General features: G+C 49.1%; 1 protein-coding gene across 2 annotated transcripts in view; it reads left to right on the forward strand.

The window, feature by feature from the left end:
- Nucleotides 1-397: 397 nt before the first annotated feature.
- Nucleotides 398-23,413, forward strand: part of LOC106593247 (epsin-2) — a 37,331-nt gene continuing 14,315 nt past the window's right edge. Inside the window, exons 1-4 of one of the 2 annotated variants that reach the window (XM_045711841.1) lie at nt 398-822; nt 9,480-10,069; nt 11,189-11,354; nt 18,317-18,487. In XM_045711841.1, coding sequence (XP_045567797.1) covers nt 9,812-10,069; nt 11,189-11,354; nt 18,317-18,487 — 595 coding nt within the window. In that variant the 5' untranslated portion in view covers nt 398-822; nt 9,480-9,811. The remainder of the gene's footprint in view (nt 823-9,479; nt 10,070-11,188; nt 11,355-18,316; nt 18,488-23,413) is intronic. The other variant, XM_045711840.1, reaches the window with a different exon arrangement.

Genomic DNA, 23,413 nt, shown 5'->3' on the forward strand with positions numbered 1-23,413 from the left:
TCGTGTCATATGTAAAAAAGCATTCATTTAAAACTAGTGCTTTTTCAACATAGGAAAAAGCGTTGGACAGTGCAGGAATTGACCAATGGCAGGTATCAATGAACTGACGAATGACAGCCACCAATGCGCGTTTCGTCATATTAAAGGGCGTTCCTGTTATGCATTGAACGCCCATATCAAGAAACACCCCGAATTGCTGGTATGCAATTACACCATATTGAGTTGTCTTAAAAACCACCATGTACAAAATCTCTAATTAAATCCTTGCCTCCTTCTCAAAAATCTATCGGATGACAAAACCAGAGATCTCGTCCCTTTCTGAGCTTCTTCTCCAATGGGGTTTTGAGGAAGGAGACTAGGAAGTGAGGATACGAGAGTAAAATGTTGATATTTTACATTCTACCCATGTCCTCTAGTTTAGCACACTGTTGCTTCAAACGACTTCGTTATGAATGGATTCCTCAGAAAGGAGAGAGAGAGAGAGAGGGACAGAGAGAGAGAGAGATGATTTCTGCATCAGCGAGTCAAGCAGCTTTGGTCACACCCTTCCCCGCCTACATGCCCCCCTCCCGGGACGAGAGGAGCTTTACCGCCCGCCATGTTGATAGGAGCAGGGAGTCAGAGACGTGTAAAAAGAAAAAGCCTGCTTGGCTAACTAAACTACATATTACGGGAAGGGTGTAAAAGAAGCTTTTTCAAACAACAAAAATAAGTCAACTTTCCAGGTTTTTTTTGTTTTGTTGATGTTCACTTCTTGATCGTATGGGTTGTAAAAAAATCCTGGATATTCAGTGTTTTGTTGAGTAATTCGAAAGGAAAATGGTAAGTTATTCATTGTTTTTTGTTTGTTTTCCAGGCTGTTCAATCGCCTTGGCTTTGGGATGCTTTTGGGTGATGTCTCCAGCTAACATTTAAACCTGGCTAGCTATCGTTAGCCAGTTAGTTAGCTAACAAGGTTAGCTTTTTGCTACTACCTTTTTATTATCGTTTGTAGCTAGATAGCTAGCTAACGTTAGCCAGTTAGTTAACCAGGTTAGCTTTTGCTACCACCTTTTTGTATTATCGGTTGTACCTAGCTAACGTTAGCCTGTTAGTTAGCTAACAAGGTTAGCTTTTTTGCTACTACCTTTTTATCGTTTGTAGCTAGCTGGCTAGTTAGCTAACGTTAGCCTGTTAGTTAACTAACCAGGTTAGCTTTTTTGCTACTACCTTTTGTATTATCGTTTGTAGCTAGATAGCTAGCTAGCTAACAGTATCGCGAAAGGTGTTGTAGTTTAGCTAGTGGCCTAGCTACTTTGTTTTGAACATTTTGACCGTGTTGGGGGTGACTCCCTAAATGTTTAAACCCAGATAAAATGCAACAATTGAATAAATCCTAAAAACATGTTAAACAAAAATGTGTTGAAATGCACTTTTTTTTACTCTAAACCGAAGGATTGTAGAGAAAGGTGGGAGTTTCTGTCGTTACAACAACTGTTTTGTTTTTGGGGGAATTTTTATTTTCTATAAGTTTTGTAACTAACATGTTCATTTGTTAGTTAACGTTAGTTAGTTTTGTAGATGAACATGTTTTTAAATGAATTTAGTTAGATGTTGTAGTGAAGTCACACAGTTTCTCAACAATTTTAATGTGACAGAAAATGTAAAAAAAAAAAGAATAGCTAATGTTAGCTAGCTTAGCTAACTAGCCGGCTAGCTAGAGATGTATGTCAAGAAAGGCGTTGATGCTAATTTGTTAGTCCAACATAACTGGTTTAAAAAAACTTCACTGTTTACTCAATAAATGTTTCAGACACTAGTTTTAGTTTGTATACAAAGCTACTAGTGTGTGTGTGTGTGTGAGAGTAAAGTTGGGTTTATCATTTAGCTTTAGGTAACCGTTTGGAGGCTGTGTCATTCAGGGTTGTTAGCTAACTACCTAGCTAACTAACTAGCTACTGGCTCCGTTTTTTGTTTTCGTGAGAAAAAAAACGAGCTAACTAGACAACTGGGAAGCGTTGTTTCTCATAACTAGTTCATAATATCAGCAGTTTCAATGTGGTTGATGAATCACTGTGTAGCAAGAAATACCACTGACCATATTTCCAGTAAACTATCCATACAGTTCGGTAACTAGTTAACATTGAAAAGCGGAACATCATTTTAACTTATGTTCACTTTATGTAGTTATTAACTATATGGCTATAATGTTTGGGCGCTGCTTTCACCATGTATCATCAGTCGCTGTAACATTTTTATCTCTCAGCACGGTAACATGGTGCAGGACACTGAGCCGGTAATGCCCTGGGGTGTAGCCGGGATGCTGCCCCTCTGCCCAGGCTAGGGAGCAGCTATTGTCTCTCTGTGTGTGTGTGAGATCAGTTTGAGTAAGGGCAGGCCGATGCACCTGTAGCCGGTTCTCAGGGAGGGATTTCCGGCTTTGTCTTGGGCTGGGGAGGAGGACAAAAGGACGAATGACGTCTCGATCAGGGGCACGGGAAGGGGTGGGTGGGTGTGAGAGATGAGTGCTTGGACATTGCATTATGTTTAGTATGGATTCATCTCTGAATTGAATTGATAAGCAGTTCTTGACACTTGGGCAGGAGCTCACTGAGCACTGTTAATGAATAAATCAGTGCTTGGAACATTTTCTTGCATGCTTTTTTTTAATGAAGCGATAATAGTCAGTGGATGGGGTAGTGTTGTGAGATTAGCTGCATATATCATCTAAATGAGTGATGAGGAACTCGGAAGTCTGTGAACATGACCCAGTTTACTGCATCTGTAAAGTTGTAACATTCTAGATGCCAACAATCAGGTTTTTTAGACAGGTGAAATAACTGCCTGGGTTGCTTGTCTAGACACACACTACACACACACACAGAAATACCTATTGTGTTGTCCGCCCAGTGTATCAATAAAGGGATACATTCTGATTTTTGGCAATGAGGCCCTTTTATCTACTTCCCCAGAGTCAGATGGACTCGTTGATGCCATTTTTTATGATGTGTTTTTACAGCCCAGAGTGGTTAGCATCATGTTAGGCTAGCCAGGCTAGCTGCTACATAGTGTGTTTTTTACAGCCCAGAGTGGTTAGCATCATGTTAGGCTAGCCAGGCTAGCTGCTACATAGTGTGTTTTTACAGCCCAGAGTGGTTAGCATCATGTTAGGCTAGCCAGGCTAGCTGCTACATAGTTTGTTTTTTACAGCCCAGAGTGGTTAGCATCACGCTAGGCTAGCCAGGCTAGCTGCTACATAGTGTGTTTTTTACAGCCTAGAGTGGTTAGCATCATGTTAGGCTAGCTGCTACATGTTTCAAGTTTTTATTAGTGGTATGTACAGGATACGCATGGTAGCGAAATGTTTACTTGCAGGTTCCTTCTGGACAATGCAACAATAATAAGAAATCATAAAATATAAGAATAGAAACTAATTAAAATACTTAGTAGAATAGAATAATACAATTTTGCATTAGTATAATACAAGAAGGCACCGTTTTATAGTCCAATATTTACACATGTATTGGGGAAGTGGGGGGGAAAGTGTATAAATTGAGCTGTATAGTAAGTCTGATAGCAGCAGTTGTGATGTGTGGGTGTGCATGTGTACTAAGGTGTGGAGAATCAGAGCAAGTGGTCAGTCCAGTTTAAGTGTTCAGCAGTCTGATGGCTTGTAGATAGAAACTGTCTGAGTCTGTTGGTATCAGACCTCATGCTCTGATACAGTCTGATGGCTTGTAGATAAAAACTGTCTCTGAACCTGATGGTAACAGACCTCATTCTCCGATACAGTCTGATGACTGAAAGGGAGAGATCAGCTTATGGCTGTGGTGTGTGAGGTCCTTAATTCTGCATGCCTTCCTCAGGCACCATTTCAAGGTATATTTCCTGGATGGGTGGGACCACCCGCTGGAGGGGCCTTGCAGTCGTGGACGGAGCAATTCCCATGATGCAACCGGTCAGGACGCTCTCGACGTTGCGTCGAGGACCCCGGGGTGGGGGGCGGCGCGGCAGGCCGGAAATTTCTAAAGCAGCCTTAGGACGTAGAGACGCTGTTGCACCCTCTTGACAAGAGTGTTGGTCCGTGACATGTCCTCGGTGACGTGGACGCCAAGAAACTTAACTCATGTGGATTGGAGCATGTTCCCTTAACCAACCAATCAAACAACAATGAATCAGCCTATAGGGAGGATGGAGTTATCAGGCTTACAATTGAACTGAGTACAGCAGAGGACTGACAACACATCCCTGGGGGCTCCGTTGTTCAGAGTCAATGTAGAAGACGTTTTGTTGCCTCTGGTCTGCCCCGTCAGGAAGTCCAGGTTCCAGTTGCAGAGGGTCTAGACCCGGGGCTCTGAGCTTGGTGTCGCACTTGGAGGGAACAAATAGTGTTGAATGCTTGGAACTGTCGTTAATGAACGGCATTCTCGCAAGAGGTGTTCCTCTTGTCCAGATGTGATGGAAGTGGCATCTTTTGTGGATCTGTTACGAGTGGTAGGTAAATTGGAGTGGGTCCAGTGTGCCTGGCCTTGATCTGGGCCGTGACAAGCCTTCTCCAAGCACTTCATGATGACGAGGTGAGCGCGACGGAGCGATAGTCATTTGGCCGTGTCGCCATGTTTTTCTATCATTTTTATTTCGTAATATTTTCAATGTCAATGCAAATAGGTCATTTGATTCATTGTTCAGGAGTCTTATGGCTAATTGGGGGTAGATGCTGTTTTTGGATCTAGATTTGGTGCTCCGGTACCGCCTGCCAGTCTTCCTCTGACACTGCCTAGTATATAGGTCCTGGATGGCAGCAAGCTTGAAAGGCTGGTGGGGGGGTAGTTATTTAGGCAGGTTACCTTCACTTTCTTGGGCACAGGGACTATGGTGGTCTGTTTGAAACATATATATAGGTATTACAGACTCGGTCCGGGAAAAGTTGAAAAGACCCTTTCCTGTTGGTCTGCGCATGCTCTTGAGTACACGTCCTGGTTATCCGTCTGGCCCTGTGGCCTTGTGAATGTTGAAGGTCTTGCTCACATTGGCTACGGAGAGCGTGATCACACAGTTGTCCGGAACAGCTGGTGCTCTCATGCCTGCTTCAGTGTTGCTTGCCTCGAAAGCGAGCAATAAAAGGTATTTAGCCCGTCTGGTAGGCACGATCGCGTCACCAGGCAGCTTGCAGCTGGGTTTCCCTTTTGTAGTCCGTAATAGTTTGCAAACCCCCTGCCACATCCGATGAGCGTCGGAGCCGGTGTAGTAGGATTCAATCTTAGTCCTGTATTGATGCTTTCCCTGTGATGGTTCGTCTGAGGGCATAGCGGGACGTCGTCACTTATTGATGAAGCCGGTGACTGAGGTGGTACGGTTGAAGTCGGAAGTTTACATATCCCTTAGCCAAATACATTTAAACTCTGTTATTCACAATTCATGACCATTTAATCCTAGTAAAAATTCCCTGTCTTAGGTCAGTTAGGATCACCACTTTTATTTTAAGAATTTGAAATGTTGTTGGAAAAATTACTTGTTTCGTGCACCAAAGTAGATGTCCTAACCGACTTACCAAAATTAGAGTTTGTTAATTAACAAGAAATGTGTGGAGTGGTTGGAAAAACGAGTTTTAATGACTCCAACCTAAGTGGTATGTAAACTTCCGACTTCAACTGTATACTCCTCAGAGACTACCTTAATATTAGACATCGCACACCAGCCGTTATTGACAAATACACCTCCCCCACACCTTCTCATTCATTTCTTTATTTGTACTATTTTCTATATTGTAGAATAATAGTGGCGACCATAAACTATGAAATAACACACATGGAATCATGTAGATTTAGATTCTTCAAAGTAGCCACCCTTTGCCTTGATGACAGCTTTTGCACACTCTTGGTATTCTCTCAACCAGTTTCACCTGGAATGCTTTTCCAACAGTCTTTGAAGGAGTTCCCACATATGCTGAGCACTTGTTGGCTGCTTTTCCTTCACTCTCTGGTCCAACTCATCCCAAACCATCTCAATTGGGTTGAGGTCAGGTGATTTGTGGAAGCCAGGTCATCTCATGCAGCACTCCATCACTCTCCTTCTTGGTCAAATAGCCCTTACACAGCCTGGAGGTGTGTTGGGTCATTGTACTGTTGAAAAACAAATGGTCTCACTAAGCGCAAACCAGATGGGATGATGTATCGCTGTGGTAGCCATGCTGGTTAAGTGTACCTTGAAATCTAAATAAATCACTGACTGTGTCACCAGCAAAGCACCATCACTCCTCCTCCTCCTCCATGCTTCACGGTGGGAACCACACATGCTGATATCATCTGTTCACCTACTCTGCGTCTCACAAAGACACGGTGGTTGTAACCAAAAATCTCAAATTTGGACTCATCAGACCAAAGGACGGATTCCCACCGGTCTAATGTCCATTGCTCGTGGTTTCTTGGTCCAAGCAAGTCTCTTCTACTTATTGGTGTCCTTTAGTAGTGGTTTCTTTGCAGCAATTCGACCATGAAGGCCTGATTCACGCAGTCTCCTCTGAACAGTTGATGATGTGAAAAAAATTCTTCATCCAGTTTGAGGTGATTTAATCACTGTTCTGATGTAGAAGCTCTTTTTTTGGTCATAAGAGACAGTAGCATTTACGTTATGTACAAAATAAGATACAAAGAGAGTGGAAAAACCGTACAAAATAGCACAGTTGGTTAGGAGCTCGTAAAAGGGCAGCTGGCGCCATCCTTCTATCCAATTGGTAGTTACGATTTTGTCTCATCGCTGCAACGGACTCGAGAGGTGAAGGCCCGAGAGCCATGCGTCTTCCGCGAAAACACGACCCTGCCAAACTGCGCTGCTTCTTGACACGGTGCTCTCCTTAAAATCCGGAAAGCCAGTCGCACCAATGTGTTCGGAGGAAAAGACACCATCCAACTGACGACAGAAGTCAGCTTGCAGGCAGGCGCCCTGGTCCAAGGAGTCACTAGAGCACGATGAGACGAGGAGGTCCGGGTCGGCAAACCCCCCCTCCCCTTAACCCGGACGACGCGGGGCAAATTGTGCGCCGCCCCCATGAGTCTCCCAGTTACGACCGGCTGTGAATTTACACCTGGTGGTTCGGTGCCGAAGGACTACGAGCTCTCGGTATCCTAGAGGGAAACCAGTGGGTCCGTCTCCTCTATACCACCTGGTAGTGTGGTGGATGGGACTACCAGCTCTCTGTAACCTAGAGGGTAACCAGTGGGTCCGTCTCCTCTATACCACCCACCTGGTAGTGTGGTGGATGGGACTACCAGCTCTCTGTAACCTAGAGGGTAACCAGTGGGTCCGTCTCCTCTATACCACCTGGTAGTGTGGTGGATGGGACTACCAGCTCTCTGTAACCTAGAGGGTAACCAGTGGGTCCGTCTCCTCTATACCACCCACCTGGTAGTGTGGTGGATGGGACTACCAGCTCTCTGTAACCTAGAGGGTAACCAGTGGGTCCGTCTCCTCTATACCACCCACCTGGTAGTGTGGTGGATGGGACTACCAGCTCTCTGTAACCTAGAGGGTAACCAGTGGGTCCGTCTCCTCTATACCACCCACCTGGTAGTGTGGTGGATGGGACTACCAGCTCTCTGTAACCTAGAGGGTAACCAGTGGGTCCGTCTCCTCTATACCACCCACCTGGTAGTGTGGTGGATGGGACTACCAGCTCTCTGTAACCTAGAGGGTAACCAGTGGGTCCGTCTCCTCTATACCACCCACCTGGTAGTGTGGTGGATGGGACTACCAGCTCTCTGTAACCTAGAGGGTAACCAGTGGGTCCGTCTCCTCTATACCACCCACCTGGTAGTGTGGTGGATGGGACTACCAGCTCTCTGTAACCTAGAGGGTAACCAGTGGGTCCGTCTCCTCTATACCACCCACCTGGTAGTGTGGTGGATGGGACTACCAGCTCTCTGTAACCTAGAGGGTAACCAGTGGGTCCGTCTCCTCTATACCACCCACCTGGTAGTGTGGTGGATGGGACTACCAGCTCTCTGTAACCTAGAGGGTAACCAGTGGGTCCGTCTCCTCTATACCACCCACCTGGTAGTGTGGTGGATGGGACTACCAGCTCTCTGTAACCTAGAGGGCAACCAGTGGGTCCGTCTCCTCTATAGCCTGTTTCTTGTAGGATGATAATGTCTGTATTTCTGATTTCTTTGAAGTCTGGGTTCCTGCTCTTTAGTCTAAAGACAGATGACCTCAAACTTTGTCTATTCCAGGATGAAGATAGTAAAAGCTTTGTGTTACATAGTCTAGTGTGGTTTAGGCTCAGACTTTCTCTCTCTGTCTCTCTGTCTCTCTGTCTCTCTGTCTCTCTGTCTCTCTGTCTCTCTCTCTGTGTCTCTCTCTGTCTCTCTCTCTGTGTCTCTGTCTCTCTCTCTGTCTCTGTCTCTCTCTCTGTGTCTCTGTCTCTCTGTCTCTCTGTCTGTCTCTCTCTCTGTGTCTCTGTCTCTCTCTCTGTGTCTCTGTCTGTCTCTCTCTCTGTGTCTCTGTCTGTCTCTCTCTCTGTGTCTCTGTCTGTCTCTCTCTCTGTGTCTCTGTCTGTCTCTCTCTCTGTGTCTCTGTCTGTCTCTCTCTCTGTGTCTCTGTCTGTCTCTCTCTCTGTGTCTCTGTCTCTCGCTCTCTCTCTCTCTCTCTCTCTCTCTCTCTCTCTCTCTCTGTCTCTGACAGACCCTGTCTGTGTACAGTCCTCCTGCGCTGGGGAGGGGGTTGTTCGGGGGGAGACAGATGGGGGCTCTTCCTCTAGTGTGTGTGTGTGTGTGTGTGGGTAAGTGATTTTAAAGCAGCAGATGTCATTAGGTCAGTGCTGTATTCATAGTGGCAGGAGGGGGGAGGCAGGGTGAGGAGGGAGGTTTGGAGGGAGGAAGGAGGTTTGGCAGGAGGGGGGAGGCAAGGTGAGGAGGGGAGAGGCAGAGGGAGGTTTGGCAGGAGGGGAGAGGCAGGGTGAGGAGGGGGGTTTGGAGGAAGGAGGTTTGGCAGGAGGAGGGAGGCTTGGCAGGAGGGGGGAGGCAGGGTGAGGAGGGGGTTTGGAGGGAGGAAGGAGGTTTGGCAGGAGGGGGAGGAGGGTGAGGAGGGAGGTTTGGCAGGAGGGGGGAGGAGGGGGAGGCAGGGTGAGGGGAGGTTTGGTAGGAGGGGGGAGGCAGGGTGAGGAGGGAGGTTTGGCAGGAGGGGGGGAGGCAGGAGGAGGGAGGTTTGGCAGGAGGGGGGAGGCAGGAGGAGGGAGGTTTGGCAGGAGGGGGAGGAGGGGGGAGGCAGGGTGAGGAGAGGTTTGGTAGGAGGGGGGAGGCAGGGTGAGGAGGGAGGTTTGGCAGGAGTCACATTTCTGGTCCCTTAAATTGATATGACCCTCTCTCTCGTTCTTTCCCCCCTCTCCCTTCGCTCATCCTCTCTCTTTCCCCCTTCGTTCGTTCGCTCCCCTCTCTCTCTTCTTGTTCTTGCCCCCCCTTCTCTCGCCGTACTAAAACCCCCCGTCTCTCTCTCTCTCTCCTCAGGTGACGGCGTGGCTGTGTGTGTGGAGATGGTTCTAACAGGCTGTTGTCTGGACGACTGTGGAACACACTGCTGGTCTGCGGAGACGTCCTGAACACACACACACACTCTGACCACACACACACACACACACACACACACTCACACTCTGACAACACACACACACACACACACACTCTGACACGGTGACAACACACACACGACGCTGCCAGTGCAGCGAGAACGGATTCGTATCCACAAACTCTCTCCCCTCCATCATACACACACACACACTCTTGACTGTGTGTCCCAGTCGTGGTAGCTAGCGCGCGTGTGTGTGTGTGAGACCGCCACAATGCCTAGCTCCACTATCAGACGTTCTGTGAAGAACATGGTGAACAATTACTCCGACGCGGAGAAGAAAGTCCGGGAGTCCACTTCCAACGACCCCTGGGGCCCTTCGTCCTCTCTGATGTCAGAGGTGGCCGACCTGACCTATAACGTGGTGGCGTTCAGCGAGATCATGAGCATGATCTGGAGACGCCTCAACGACCACGGGAAGAACTGGAGGCACGTTTACAAGGCGCTGACGCTGCTCGACTACCTGATTAAGGTAAAACTGTTACCAATCCAAAAAAAATCTACAACTTTACTATTCTTATTATTTGTCTCACGTTGCGTTTTTGAATAAAAACAAGTGTGGATTTGAATGTGAAATGCTGATTATTTTATTTTTTTGGGGGGGGATGTACTGGGGGGCCCGTTTGCGCTACTCTTTCTGTAGTGCCTTTTTACGGGTCAGATGCAGAGCGGTTGCCGTACCAGGCGGTGATGCCAACCGGTCAGGATGCTCTCGATGGTGCAGCTGTAAAAACCTTTTTTGAGGATCTGGGGGGCAGGTGACAATCTTTTCAGTCTCCTGACGGACGGGGGAAACGCAGCCTAACCTAAACAAAGAAATTCATCCTAGTGTTTTGGCTTGGTTTTCTTTGAGCGTTTTCGGTCAGGATCCTAACTGGTATCCCGTATGTAACGTCTGAGATCAAGTTTGGATTCGACCCCCTTTGAGATTTTTCAGACGGGATCAGAGCGTGTGGCCCCTACAGTGTTTAATATGGTGTGTGTGTGTGTGTGTTTCCCAGACGGGGTACAGAGCGCGTGGCCCCTACAGTGTTTAATATGGTGTGTGTGTGTGTGTGTGTTTCCCAGACAGGGTCAGAGCGCGTGGCCCCTACAGTGTTTAATATGGTGTGTGTGTGTTTCCCAGACAGGGGTCAGAGCGTGTGGCCCCTACAGTGTTTAATATGGTGTGTGTGTGTGTGTGTTTCCCAGACGGGGTACAGAGCGCGTGGCCCCTACAGTGTTTAATATGGTGTGTGTGTGTGTTTCCCAGACAGGGTACAGAGCGCGTGGCCCCTACAGTGTTTAATATGGTGTGTGTTTCCCAGACAGGGGTCAGAGCGCGTGGCCCCTACAGTGTTTAATATGGTGTGTGTGTTTTCCAGACAGGGTCAGAGCGCGTGGCCCCTACAGTGTTTAATATTGTGTGTGTGTGTGTGTGTTTCCCAGACGGGGTCAGAGCGCGTGGCCCTACAGTGTTTAATATGGTGTGTGTGTGTGTGTGTGTGTGTGTGTGTGTGTGTGTGTGTGTGTGTGTGTGTGTGTGTGTGTGTGTGTGTGTGTGTGTGTGTGTGTGTGTGTGTGTGTGTGTGTGTGTGTGTGTGTTTCCCAGACGGGGTCAGAGCGCGTGGCCCTACAGTGTAAAGAGAACATCTTTGCCATTCAGACTCTGAAGGATTTCCAGTACATCGACAGAGACGGAAAGGACCAGGGAATCAACGTCAGAGAGAAGAGCAAACAGCTGGTGGTTCTGCTGAAAGACGAGGAGAGACTGAAAGGTGAGGAAGAGGAGGGAGGTGGTGGTTCTGCTGAAAGACGAGGAGAGACTGAAAGGTGAGGAAGAGGAGGGAGGTGGTACTGCTGAAAGACGAGGAGAGACTGAAAGGTGAGGAAGAGGAGGGAGGTGGTGGTTCTGCTGAAAGATGAGGAGAGACTGAAAGGTGAGGAAGAGGAGGGAGGTGGTACTGCTGGAAGATGAGGAGAGACTGAAAGGTGAGGAAGAGGGAGGTGGTGGTTCTGCTGAAAGACGAGGAGAGACTGAAAGGTGAGGAAGAGGAGGGAGGTGGTGGTACTGCTGAAAGATGAGACTGAAAGGTGAGGAAGAGGGGGAGGTGGTGGTTCTGCTGAAAGACGAGGAGAGACTGAAAGGTGAGGAAGAGGGTGGTGGTTCTGCTGAAAGATGAGGAGAGACTGAAAGGTGAGGAAGAGGAGGGAGGTGGTGGTACTGCTGAAAGACGAGGAGAGACTGAAAGGTGAGGAAGAGGGAGGTGGTGGTACTGCTGAAAGATGAGGAGAGACTGAAAGGTGAGGAAGAGGGAGGTGGTGGTTCTGCTGAAAGACGAGGAGAGACTGAAAGGTGAGGAAGAGGAGGGAGGTGGTGGTACTGCTGAAAGACGAGGAGAGACTGAAAGGTGAGGAAGAGGAGGGAGGTGGTGGTTCTGCTGAAAGACGAGGAGAGACTGAAAGGTGAGGAAGAGGAGGGAGGTGGTGGTTCTGCTGAAAGACGAGGAGAGACTGAAAGGTGAGGAAGAGGAGGGAGGTGGTGGTTCTGCTGAAAGATGAGGAGAGACTGAAAGGTGAGGAAGAGGAGGGAGGTGGTGGTTCTGCTGAAAGATGAGGAGAGACTGAAAGGTGAGGAAGAGGAGGGAGGTGGTTCTGCTGAAAGATGAGGAGAGACTGAAAGGTGAGGAAGAGGGAGGGAGGTGGTGGTTCTGCTGAAAGACGAGGAGAGACTGAAAGGTGAGGAAGAGGAGGGAGGTGGTGGTTCTGCTGAAAGATGAGGAGAGACTGAAAGGTGAGGAAGAGGAGGGAGGTGGTGGTTCTGCTGAAAGATGAGGAGAGGGAGGTGGTACTGCTGAAAGGAGAGGAGAGGGAGGTGGTACTGCTGAAAGATGAGGAGAGGGAGGTGGTACTGCTGAAAGGAGAGGAGAGGGAGGTGGTACTGCTGAAAGGAGAGGAGAGGGAGGTGGTACTGCTGAGAGGAGAGGGAGGTGGTACTGCTGAGAGGAGAGGGAGGTGGTACTGCTGAGAGGAGAGGGAGGTGGTACTGCTGAAAGGAGAGGAGAGGGAGGTGGTACTGCTGAAAGGCGGGGAGAGGGAGGTGGTACTGCTGAAAGGCGGGGAGAGGGAGGTGGTACTGCTGAAAGGGGGAGAGGGAGGTGGTACTGCTGAAAGGCGGGGAGAGGGAGGTGGTACTGCTGAAAGGGAGGGAGAGGGAGGTGGTACTGCTGAAAGGGGGGGAGAGGGAGGTCGTACTGCTGAGAGGAGAGGGAGGTGGTACTGCTGAAAGGAGAGGAGAGGGAGGTGGTACTGCTGAAAGGAGAGGAGAGGGAGGTGGTACTGCTGAAAGGAGAGGAGAGGGAGGTGGTACTGCTGAAAGGAGAGGAGAGGGAGGTGGTACTGCTGAGAGGAGAGGGAGGTGGTACTGCTGAAAGGAGAGGAGAGGGAGGTGGTACTGCTGAAAGGCGGGGAGAGGGAGGTGGTACTGCTGAAAGGGAGGGAGAGGGAGGTGGTACTGCTGAAAGGAGAGGAGAGGGAGGTCGTACTGCTGAGAGGAGAGGGAGGTGGTACTGCTGAGAGGAGAGGGAGGTGGTACTGCTGAAGGGAGAGGAGAGGGAGGTGGTACTGCTGAGAGGAGAGGGAGGTGGTACTGCTGAGAGGAGAGGGAGGTGGTACTGCTGAGAGGAGAGGGAGGTGGTACTGCTGAGAGGAGAGGGAGGTGGTACTGCTGAAGGGAGAGGGAGGTGGTACTGCTGAAAGACGAGGAGGGACTGTAGGCTGGGAGCTTCATGTTGACTGTACTGAAGGCTGGGGCGGTAACCCGGTGTCTTCAGAAATAGACAGTAGGATTTAACACCAGGCGTTGCTGCCTTCTCCTCCACTTCTTACAACACTAAGTTTTGTACAACTAGGACGTCTTAAAGATGTGTCAAATCAATGATATCTTGCTCACGGCGACATCTTTGCATTTTGATTTGCTAGCTGAAGTATCCAATGGCAAGATCAAGCTTCTGGATTACAGCAGAGCTATTCTAGTCTCTACAGATTACATTCCCCTCTTGTTTTCTTCGTTACAGCAGAGATATTCTAGTCTCGACAGATTACATTCCCTTCCTTGTCTTCTTGGTTACAGCAGAGATATTCTAGTCTCGACAGATTACATTCCCTTCCTTGTCTTCTTGGTTACAGCAGAGATATTCTAGTCTCGACAGATTACATTCCCTTCCTTGTCTTCTGGGTTACAGCAGAGATATTCTAGTCTCGACAGATTACATTCCCTTCCTTGTCTTCTTGGTTACAGCAGAGATATTCTAGTCTCGACAGATTACATTCCCTTCCTTGTCTTCTGGGTTACAGCAGAGATATTCTAGTCTGGGGTAATGTCCTGTCTGGGGTAATGTCCTGTCTATCATAGACCACTCTGTCCAGGTGAGGTTAGTGATGATGATGATGGTATGTTGTCCTGTCCAGGTGAGGTTAGTGATGATGATGATGATGATGATGGTATGTTGTCCTGTCCAGGTGAGGTTAGTGATGATGATGATGGTATGTTGTCCTGTCCAGGTGAGGTTAGTGATGATGATGATGATGGTATGTTGTCCTGTCCAGGTGAGGTTAGTGATGATGATGATGATGGTATGTTGTCCTGTCCAGGTGAGGTTAGTGATGATGATGATGGTATGTTGTCCTGTCCAGGTGAGGTTAGTGATGATGATGATGATGGTATGTTGTCCTGTCCAGGTGAGGTTAGTGATGATGATGGTATGTTGTCCTGTCCAGGTGAGGTTAGTGATGATGGTATGTTGTCCTGTCCAGGTGAGGTTAGTGATGATGATGATGATATGTTGTCCTGTCCAGGTGAGGTTAGTGATGATGATGATGATATGTTGTCCTGTCCAGGTGAGGTTAGTGATGGTGATGATGGTATGTTGTCCTGTCCAGGTGAGGTTAGTGATGATGGTATGTTGTCCTGTCCAGGTGAGGTTAGTGATGATGATGATGGTATGTTGTCCTGTCCAGGTGAGGTTAGTGATGATGATGATGGTATGTTGTCCTGTCCAGGTGAGGTTAGTGATGATGGTATGTTGTCCTGTCCAGGTGAGGTTAGTGATGATGGTATGTTGTCCTGTCCAGGTGAGGTTAGTGATGATGGTATGTTGTCCTGTCCAGGTGAGGTTAGTGATGATGGTATGTTGTCCTGTCCAGGTGAGGTTAGTGATGATGGTATGTTGTCCTGTCCAGGTGAGGTTAGTGATGATGGTATGTTGTCCTGTCCAGGTGAGGTTAGTGATGATGGTATGTTGTCCTGTCCAGGTGAGGTTAGTGATGATGGTATGTTGTCCAGGTGAGGTTAGTGATGATGGTATGTTGTCCTGTCCAGGTGAGGTTAGTGATGATGATGATGATGATGATGGTATGTTGTCCTGTCCAGGTGAGGTTAGTGATGATGATATGTTGTCCTGTCCAGGTGAGGTTAGTGATGATGGTATGTTGTCCTGTCCAGGTGAGGTTAGTGATGATGGTATGTTGTCCTGTCCAGGTGAGGTTAGTGATGATGGTATGTTGTCCTGTCCAGGTGAGGTTAGTGATGATGGTATGTTGTCCAGGTGAGGTTAGTGATGATGGTATGTTGTCCTGTCCAGGTGAGGTTAGTGATGATGATGATGATGATGATGGTATGTTGTCCTGTCCAGGTGAGGTTAGTGATGATGATGATGGTATGTTGTCCTGTCCAGGTGAGGTTAGTGATGATGATGGTATGTTGTCCTGTCCAGGTGAGGTTAGTGATGATGATGGTATGTTGTCCTGTCCAGGTGAGGTTAGTGATGATGGTATGTTGTCCTGTCCAGGTGAGGTTAGTGATGATGATGGTATGTTGTCCTGTCCAGGTGAGGTTAGTGATGATGATGATATGTTGTCCTGTCCAGGTGAGGTTAGTGATGATGGTATGTTGTCCTGTCCAGGTGAGGTTAGTGATGATGATATGTTGTCCTGTCCAGGTGAGGTTAGTGGTGATGATGATGGTATGTTGTCCTGTCCAGGTGAGGTTAGTGATGATGATGGTATGTTGTCCTGTCCAGGTGAGGTTAGTGATGATGGTATGTTGTCCTGTCCAGGTGAGGTTAGTGATGATGATGGTATGTTGTCCTGTCCAGGTGAGGTTAGTGATGATGGTATGTTGTCCTGTCCAGGTGAGGTTAGTGGTGATGATGATGGTATGTTGTCCTGTCCAGGTGAGGTTAGTGATGATGGTATGTTGTCCTGTCCAGGTGAGGTTAGTGATGATGGTATGTTGTCCTGTCCAGGTGAGGTTAGTGATGATGATGGTATGTTGTCCTGTCCAGGTGAGGTTAGTGATGATGATGGTATGTTGTCCTGTCCAGGTGAGGTTAGTGATGATGGTATGTTGTCCTGTCCAGGTGAGGTTAGTGATGATGATGGTATGTTGTCCTGTCCAGGTGAGGTTAGTGATGATGGTATGTTGTCCTGTCCAGGTGAGGTTAGTGATGATGGTATGTTGTCCTGTCCAGGTGAGGTTAGTGATGATGATGATGGTATGTTGTCCTGTCCAGGTGAGGTTAGTGATGATGGTATGTTGTCCTGTCCAGGTGAGGTTAGTGATGATGGTATGTTGTCTTGTCCAGGTGAGGTTAGTGATGATGGTATGTTGTCCTGTCCAGGTGAGGTTAGTGATGATGATGATGGTATGTTGTCCTGTCCAGGTGAGGTTAGTGATGATGATGGTATGTTGTCCTGTCCAGGTGAGGTTAGTGATGATGGTATGTTGTCCAGGTGAGGTTAGTGATGATGGTATGTTGTCCTGTCCAGGTGAGGTTAGTGATGATGGTATGTTGTCCTGTCCAGGTGAGGTTAGTGATGATGGTATGTTGTCCTGTCCAGGTGAGGTTAGTGATGATGGTATGTTGTCCTGTCCAGGTGAGGTTAGTGATGATGGTATGTTGTCCTGTCCAGGTGAGGTTAGTGATGATGATGATATGTTGTCCTGTCCAGGTGAGGTTAGTGATGATGGTATGTTGTCCTGTCCAGGTGAGGTTAGTGATGATGGTATGTTGTCCTGTCCAGGTGAGGTTAGTGATGATGATGGTATGTTGTCCTGTCCAGGTGAGGTTAGTGATGATGATGGTATGTTGTCCAGGTGAGGTTAGTGATGATGGTATGTTGTCCTGTCCAGGTGAGGTTAGTGATGATGATGGTATGTTGTCCTGTCCAGGTGAGGTTAGTGATGATGATGGTATGTTGTCCTGTCCAGGTGAGGTTAGTGATGATGATGGTATGTTGTCCTGTCCAGGTGAGGTTAGTGATGATGATGGTATGTTGTCCTGTCCAGGTGAGGTTAGTGATGATGGTATGTTGTCCTGTCCAGGTGAGGTTAGTGATGATGATGATGGTATGTTGTCCTGTCCAGGTGAGGTTAGTGATGATGATGATGGTATGTTGTCCTGTCCAGGTGAGGTTAGTGATGATGGTATGTTGTCCTGTCCAGGTGAGGTTAGTGATGATGATGGTATGTTGTCCTGTCCAGGTGAGGTTAGTGATGATGGTATGTTGTCCTGTCCAGGTGAGGTTAGTGATGATGGTATGTTGTCCTGTCCAGGTGAGGTTAGTGATGATGGTATGTTGTCTTGTCCAGGTGAGGTTAGTGATGATGGTATGTTGTCCTGTCCAGGTGAGGTTAGTGATGATGATGATGGTATGTTGTCCTGTCCAGGTGAGGTTAGTGATGATGGTATGTTGTCCTGTCCAGGTGAGGTTAGTGATGATGATGATGGTATGTTGTCCTGTCCAGGTGAGGTTAGTGATGATGGTATGTTGTCCTGTCCAGGTGAGGTTAGTGATGATGGTATGTTGTCCTGTCCAGGTGAGGTTAGTGATGATGGTATGTTGTCCTGTCCAGGTGAGGTTAGTGATGATGATGGTATGTTGTCCTGTCCAGGTGAGGTTAGTGATGATGGTATGTTGTCCTGTCCAGGTGAGGTTAGTGATGATGGTATGTTGTCCTGTCCAGGTGAGGTTAGTGATGATGGTATGTTGTCCTGTCCAGGTGAGGTTAGTGATGATGGTATGTTGTCCTGTCCAGGTGAGGTTAGTGATGATGATGATGGTATGTTGTCCTGTCCAGGTGAGGTTAGTGATGATGATGGTATGTTGTCCTGTCCAGGTGAGGTTAGTGATGATGGTATGTTGTCCTGTCCAGGTGAGGTTAGTGATGATGATGATGATATGTTGTCCTGTCCAGGTGAGGTTAGTGATGATGGTATGTTGTCCTGTCCAGGTGAGGTTAGTGATGATGGTATGTTGTCCTGTCCAGGTGAGGTTAGTGATGATGATGGTATGTTGTCCTGTCCAGGTGAGGTTAGTGATGATGGTATGTTGTCCTGTCCAGGTGAGGTTAGTGATGATGGTATGTTGTCCTGTCCAGGTGAGGTTAGTGATGATGATGGTATGTTGTCCTGTCCAGGTGAGGTTAGTGATGATGGTATGTTGTCCTGTCCAGGTGAGGTTAGTGATGATGATATGTTGTCCTGTCCAGGTGAGGTTAGTGATGATGGTATGTTGTCCTGTCCAGGTGAGGTTAGTGATGATGATGATGGTATGTTGTCCTGTCCAGGTGAGGTTAGTGATGATGGTATGTTGTCCTGTCCAGGTGAGGTTAGTGATGATGGTATGTTGTCCTGTCCAGGTGAGGTTAGTGATGATGATGATATGTTGTCCTGTCCAGGTGAGCGTTCCCAGGCTCTGAAGACGAAGGAGAGGATGGCCCAGGTAACCACTACAGGGGCGGTGACACCAGGTCAGGGTTTTGGCAGAGGTTCGTCTCAACCCAACCTGTCGACCTCCTACAGCGAGGAGTACGGCAAGTCAGAGGGGTCACCTGCATCTTACCACGGCTGTGAGTAGACCTAACTCTATTACACACACACACACACACACACACACACACACACACACACACACACACACACACACACACACACACACACACACACACACACACACACAGGCTCTGTTCCCCTTCTGTCCTTCACATGACTGGAATCTGTTCCCCTTCTCTCCTTCACGTGACTGGAATCTGTTCCCCTTCCCTCCTTCACGTGACTGGAATCTGTTCCCCTTCCCTCCTTCACGTGACTGGAATCTGTTCCCCTTCTCTCCTTCACGTGACTGGAATCTGTTCCCCTTCTCTCCTTCACGTGACTGGAATCTGTTCCCCTTCCCTCCTTCACGTGACTGGAATCTGTTCCCCTTCCCTCCTTCACGTGACTGGAATCTGTTCCCCTTCCCTCCTTCACGTGGCTGGACTCTGTTCTTCTTCTCTGGAGAGCTCCGTGTTTATCCCTCCTTCACCGTGGAGAGAGAGAGAAGAAACAACACTTCCTCTCTCTCTGGCCCCAGTCACCTCTGACCTTTAGGTCACAGCAGTGGAGCTCCTAGGTCTCGTGTGTGTGTGTGGTTATGATAAATGTGGTGGAAACTGTGTAGCAGCTGAATCATCCTACTCTGAAGGAAGCAGAGATCAGCCAATAGAAACGAGGCTGGACAGGCACTGGCCAATGAGAGCAGGGCTAATATAATGGAAGGTGTGGCGTTGTCTTTATGAGACGGGGTTAATATAATGGAAGGTGTGGAGGCATTGTCTTTATGAGACGGGGTTAATATAATGGAAGGTGGGGCGTTGTCTTTATGAGACGGGGTTAATATAATGGAAGGTGGGGCGTTGTCTTTATGAGACGGGGTTAATATAATGGAAGGTGTGGAGGCATTGTCTTTATGAGACCGGGGTTAATATAATGGAAGGTGTGGCGTTGTCTTTATGAGACCGGGTTAATATAATGGAAGGTGGGGCGTTGTCTTTATGAGACGGGGTTAATATAATGGAAGGTGGGGCGTTGTCTTTATGAGACGGGGTTAATATAATGGAAGGTGTGGAGGCATTGTCTTTATGAGACCGGGGTTAATATAATGGAAGGTGTGGCGTTGTCTTTATGAGACCGGGTTAATATAATGGAAGGTGGGGCGTTGTCTTTATGAGACCGGGGTTAATATAATGGAAGGTGTGGCGTTGTCTTTATGAGACGGGGTTAATATAATGGAAGGTGTGGCGTTGTCTTTATGAGACCGGGTTAATATAATGGAAGGTGTGGCGTTGTCTTTATGAGACCGGGTTAATATAATGAGGTTATTATTGAAGGTGGAAGGATCCTTGTTTTTTCAGTACCTCATTAGCATATTTATTCTTTTCATGACGGATTAAATGCAGTTTATTTTTTTTATTTTTTTTCCTTTTCATGGTTTGTAGTACTGAGAGATACCAGAGCTATATTTATACTTCACTAGGATCTCTGTCTGTAGGCTGGCTAACTGGCTGGGAGGAGGGCTGGCTGGCTGGCTGGGAGGAGGGCTGGCTGGGAGGAGGGCTGGCTGGGAGGAGGGCTGGCTGGCTGGCTGGCTGGGAGGAGGGCTGGCTGGCTGGCTGGCTGGCTGGGAGGAGGGCTGGCTGGGAGGAGGGCTGGCTGGCTGGGAGGAGGGCTGGCTGGCTGGCTGGCTGGCTGGCTGGGAGGAGGGCTGGCTGGCTGGCTGGCTGGGAGGAGGGCTGGCTGGGAGGAGGGCTGGCTGGCTGGCTGGCTGGCTGGGAGGAGGGCTGGCTGGGAGGAGGGCTGGCTGGCTGGCTGGGAGGAGGGCTGGCTGGGAGGAGGGCTGGCTGGCTGGCTGGCTGGCTGGGAGGAGGGCTGGCTGGCTGGCTGGCTGGCTGGGAGGAGGGCTGGCTGGGAGGAGGGCTGGCTGGCTGGCTGGCTGGCTGGGAGGAGGGCTGGCTGGGAGGAGGGCTGGCTGGCTGGCTGGCTGGCTGGGAGGAGGGCTGGCTGGCTGGCTGGCTGGCTGGCTGGGAGGAGGGCTGGCTGGCTGGCTGGGAGGAGGGGCTGGCTGGGAGGAGGGCTGGCTGGCTGGGAGGAGGGCTGGCTGGCTGGGAGGAGGGCTGGCTGGCTGGGAGGAGGGCTGGCTGGGAGGAGGGGCTGGCTGGGAGGAGGGGCTGGCTGGCTGGTTGGCCTGCTGGGAGGAGGGCTGGCTGGCTGGCTGGGAGGAGGGCTGGCTGGCTGGCCGGCTGGGAGGAGGGGCTGGCTGGCTGGTTGGCCTGCTGGGAGGAGGGGCTGGCTGGCTGGCTGGGAGGAGGGCTGGCTGGCTGGGAGGAGGGCTGGCTGGCTGGCTGGCTGGCTGGGAGGAGGGCTGGCTGGTTGGCTGGCTGGGAGGAGGGCTGGCTGGTTGGCTGGCTGGGAGGAGGGCTGGCTGGCTGGTTGGCCTGCTGGGAGGAGGGCTGGCTGGCTGGCTGGGAGGAGGGCTGGCTGGCTGGCTGGGAGGAGGGCTGGCTGGCTGGGAGGAGGGCTGGCTGGCTGGCTGGGAGGAGGGGCTGGCTGGCTGGCTGGGAGGAGGGGCTGGCTGGCTGGCTGGCTGGTTGGCTGGCTGGCTGGGAGGAGGGCTGGCTGGTTGGCTGGCTGGCTGGGAGGAGGGCTGGCTGGGAGGAGGGCTGGCTGGCTGGCTGGCTGGCTGGGAGGAGGGCTGGCTAGCTGGGAGGAGGGCTGGCTGGCTGGCTGGCTGGCTGGCTGGGAGTTGTGTTCATCCTTGGACTGTACAGACTCCTAGGATACAGTGTGTGTTTGTTGCAGCTTCTTGCTGAAAGGACAAAGCCATCGATCACCTGACACTGTTCGTTCCTACGTGAAGACTGAACAGGAAGTGGATTAGGATGGAGTCTGACTGAACAGGAAGTGGATTAGGATAGAGTCTGACTGAACAGGAAGTGGATTAGGATGGAGTCTGACTGAACAGGAAGTGGATTAGGATGGAGTCTCAATCAGACTGAACATGTGCAGTTTGATGTACTCCAAGAATTGAAGTTGCAGGCTAGCTCAGTGCTTTAAAAAATCTATATATATTTGTTTTATTTTAACTTTTTATTTAACTAGGCAAGTCAGTTATGGTAGCAACACAGCGTCGTAGCAACGCAACACGACAACACAGCGTGGCAGCAGCGCAACACGACAACACAGCGTGGCAGCAGCGCAACACGGCATGGTACAAACATTATTAGGCACAGACAACAGCACAAAGGTCAAGAAGGTAGAGACAACAATACATCACACAAAGCAGCCACAACTGTCAGTAAGAGTGTCCATGATTGAGTCTTTGAATGAAGAGATTGAGATAAAACTGTCCAGCTTGAGTGTTTGTTGCAGCTCGTTCCAGTCGCTAGCTGCAACGAACTGAAAAGAGGAGCGAACAGTGGATGTGTTCGCTTTGGGGACCTTTAACAGAATGTGACTGGCAGAACGGGTTTTTGTATGTGGAGGATGAGGGCTGCAGTAGATATCTCAGATAGGGGGGAGTGAGGCCTAAGAGGGTTTTATAAATAAGCATCAACCAGTGGGTCTTGCGACGGGGAAACAGAGATCACCAGTTCACAGAGGAGTATAGAGTGCAGTGATGTGTCCTATAAGGAGCATTGGTGGCAAATCTGATGGCTGAATGGTAAAGAACATCTAGTCGCTCGAGAGCACACTTACCTGCCGATCTATAAATTATGTCTCCGTAATCTAGCATGGGTAGGATGGTCATCTGAATCAGGGTTCGTTTGGCGGCTGGGGTGAAAGAGGAGCAATTACGAAAGAGAGAACCAAGTCTAGATTTAAATTTAGCCTGCAGCTTGGATATGTGCTGAGAGAAGGACAGTGTACCGTCTAGCCATACTCCCAAGTACTTGTATGAAGTGACTACATCAAGCTCTAAACCTTCAGAGGTAGTAATCACACATGTGGGGAGAGGGGCAATCTTCTTACCGAACCACATGACCTTTGTTTTGGAGGTGTTCAGAACAAGGTTAAGGGCAAAGAAAGCTTGTTGGACACTAAGAAAGCTTTGTTGTAGAGCGTTTAACACAAAATCCAGGGAGGGGCCAGCTGAGTATAAGACTGTATCATCTGCATATAAATGGATGAGAGAGCTTCCTACTGCCTGAGCTATGTTATTGTTGTAAATTGAGAAGAGCGTGGGGCCTAGGATCAAGCCTTGGGGTACTCCCTTGGTGACAGGCAGTGGCTGAGACAGCAGATGTTCTGACTTTATACACTGCACTCTTTGAGAGAGGTAGTTAGCAAACCAGGCCAAACACCCCTCAGAGACACCAATACTCCTTAGTCGGCCCACAAGAACGGAACGGTCTACCGTATCAAAAGCTTTGACCGAGTCAATAAAAATAGAAGCACAACATTGCTGAGAATCAAGGGCAATGGTGACATCATTGAGGACCTTTAAGGTTGCAGTGACACGTCCATAACCTGAGCAGGAAACCAGATTGCAGACCAGAGAGAATACTATAGACATCAAGAAAGCCAGTCAGTTGATTATTGATAAGTTTTTCCAACACTTTTGATGAACAGGGCAAAATAGAAGTAGGCCTATAACAGTTAGGATCAGCTTGATCTCCCCCTTTAAATAAAGGATGAACCGTGGCTGCCTTCCAAGCAATGGGAACCTCCCCAGAGAGGAGAGACAGGTTATAAAGGTTAGAGATAGGGCTTGGCGATGATAGGGGCAGCAACCTTAAAGAAGAAAGGGTCTAAACCATCTGACCCAGATGTTTTTTTGGGGGGGTCAAGTTTAAGGAGCTCCTTTGGCACCTCGGACTCAGTGACCGCCTGCAGGGAGAAACTTTGTAGCAGGGCAGGGGAAAAAGAGGGAGGAGCATCAGGGTTAGTCGCATTAGAAGGGGTGGGAGATGAGGAAATGTTGGACGGGCAAGGAGGCATGGCTGAGTCAAATAGGAATC

The sequence above is a fragment of the Salmo salar genome, unplaced genomic scaffold, assembly GCF_905237065.1.
Source record: "Salmo salar unplaced genomic scaffold, Ssal_v3.1, whole genome shotgun sequence".
Classification (NCBI taxonomy): domain Eukaryota; kingdom Metazoa; phylum Chordata; class Actinopteri; order Salmoniformes; family Salmonidae; genus Salmo; species Salmo salar.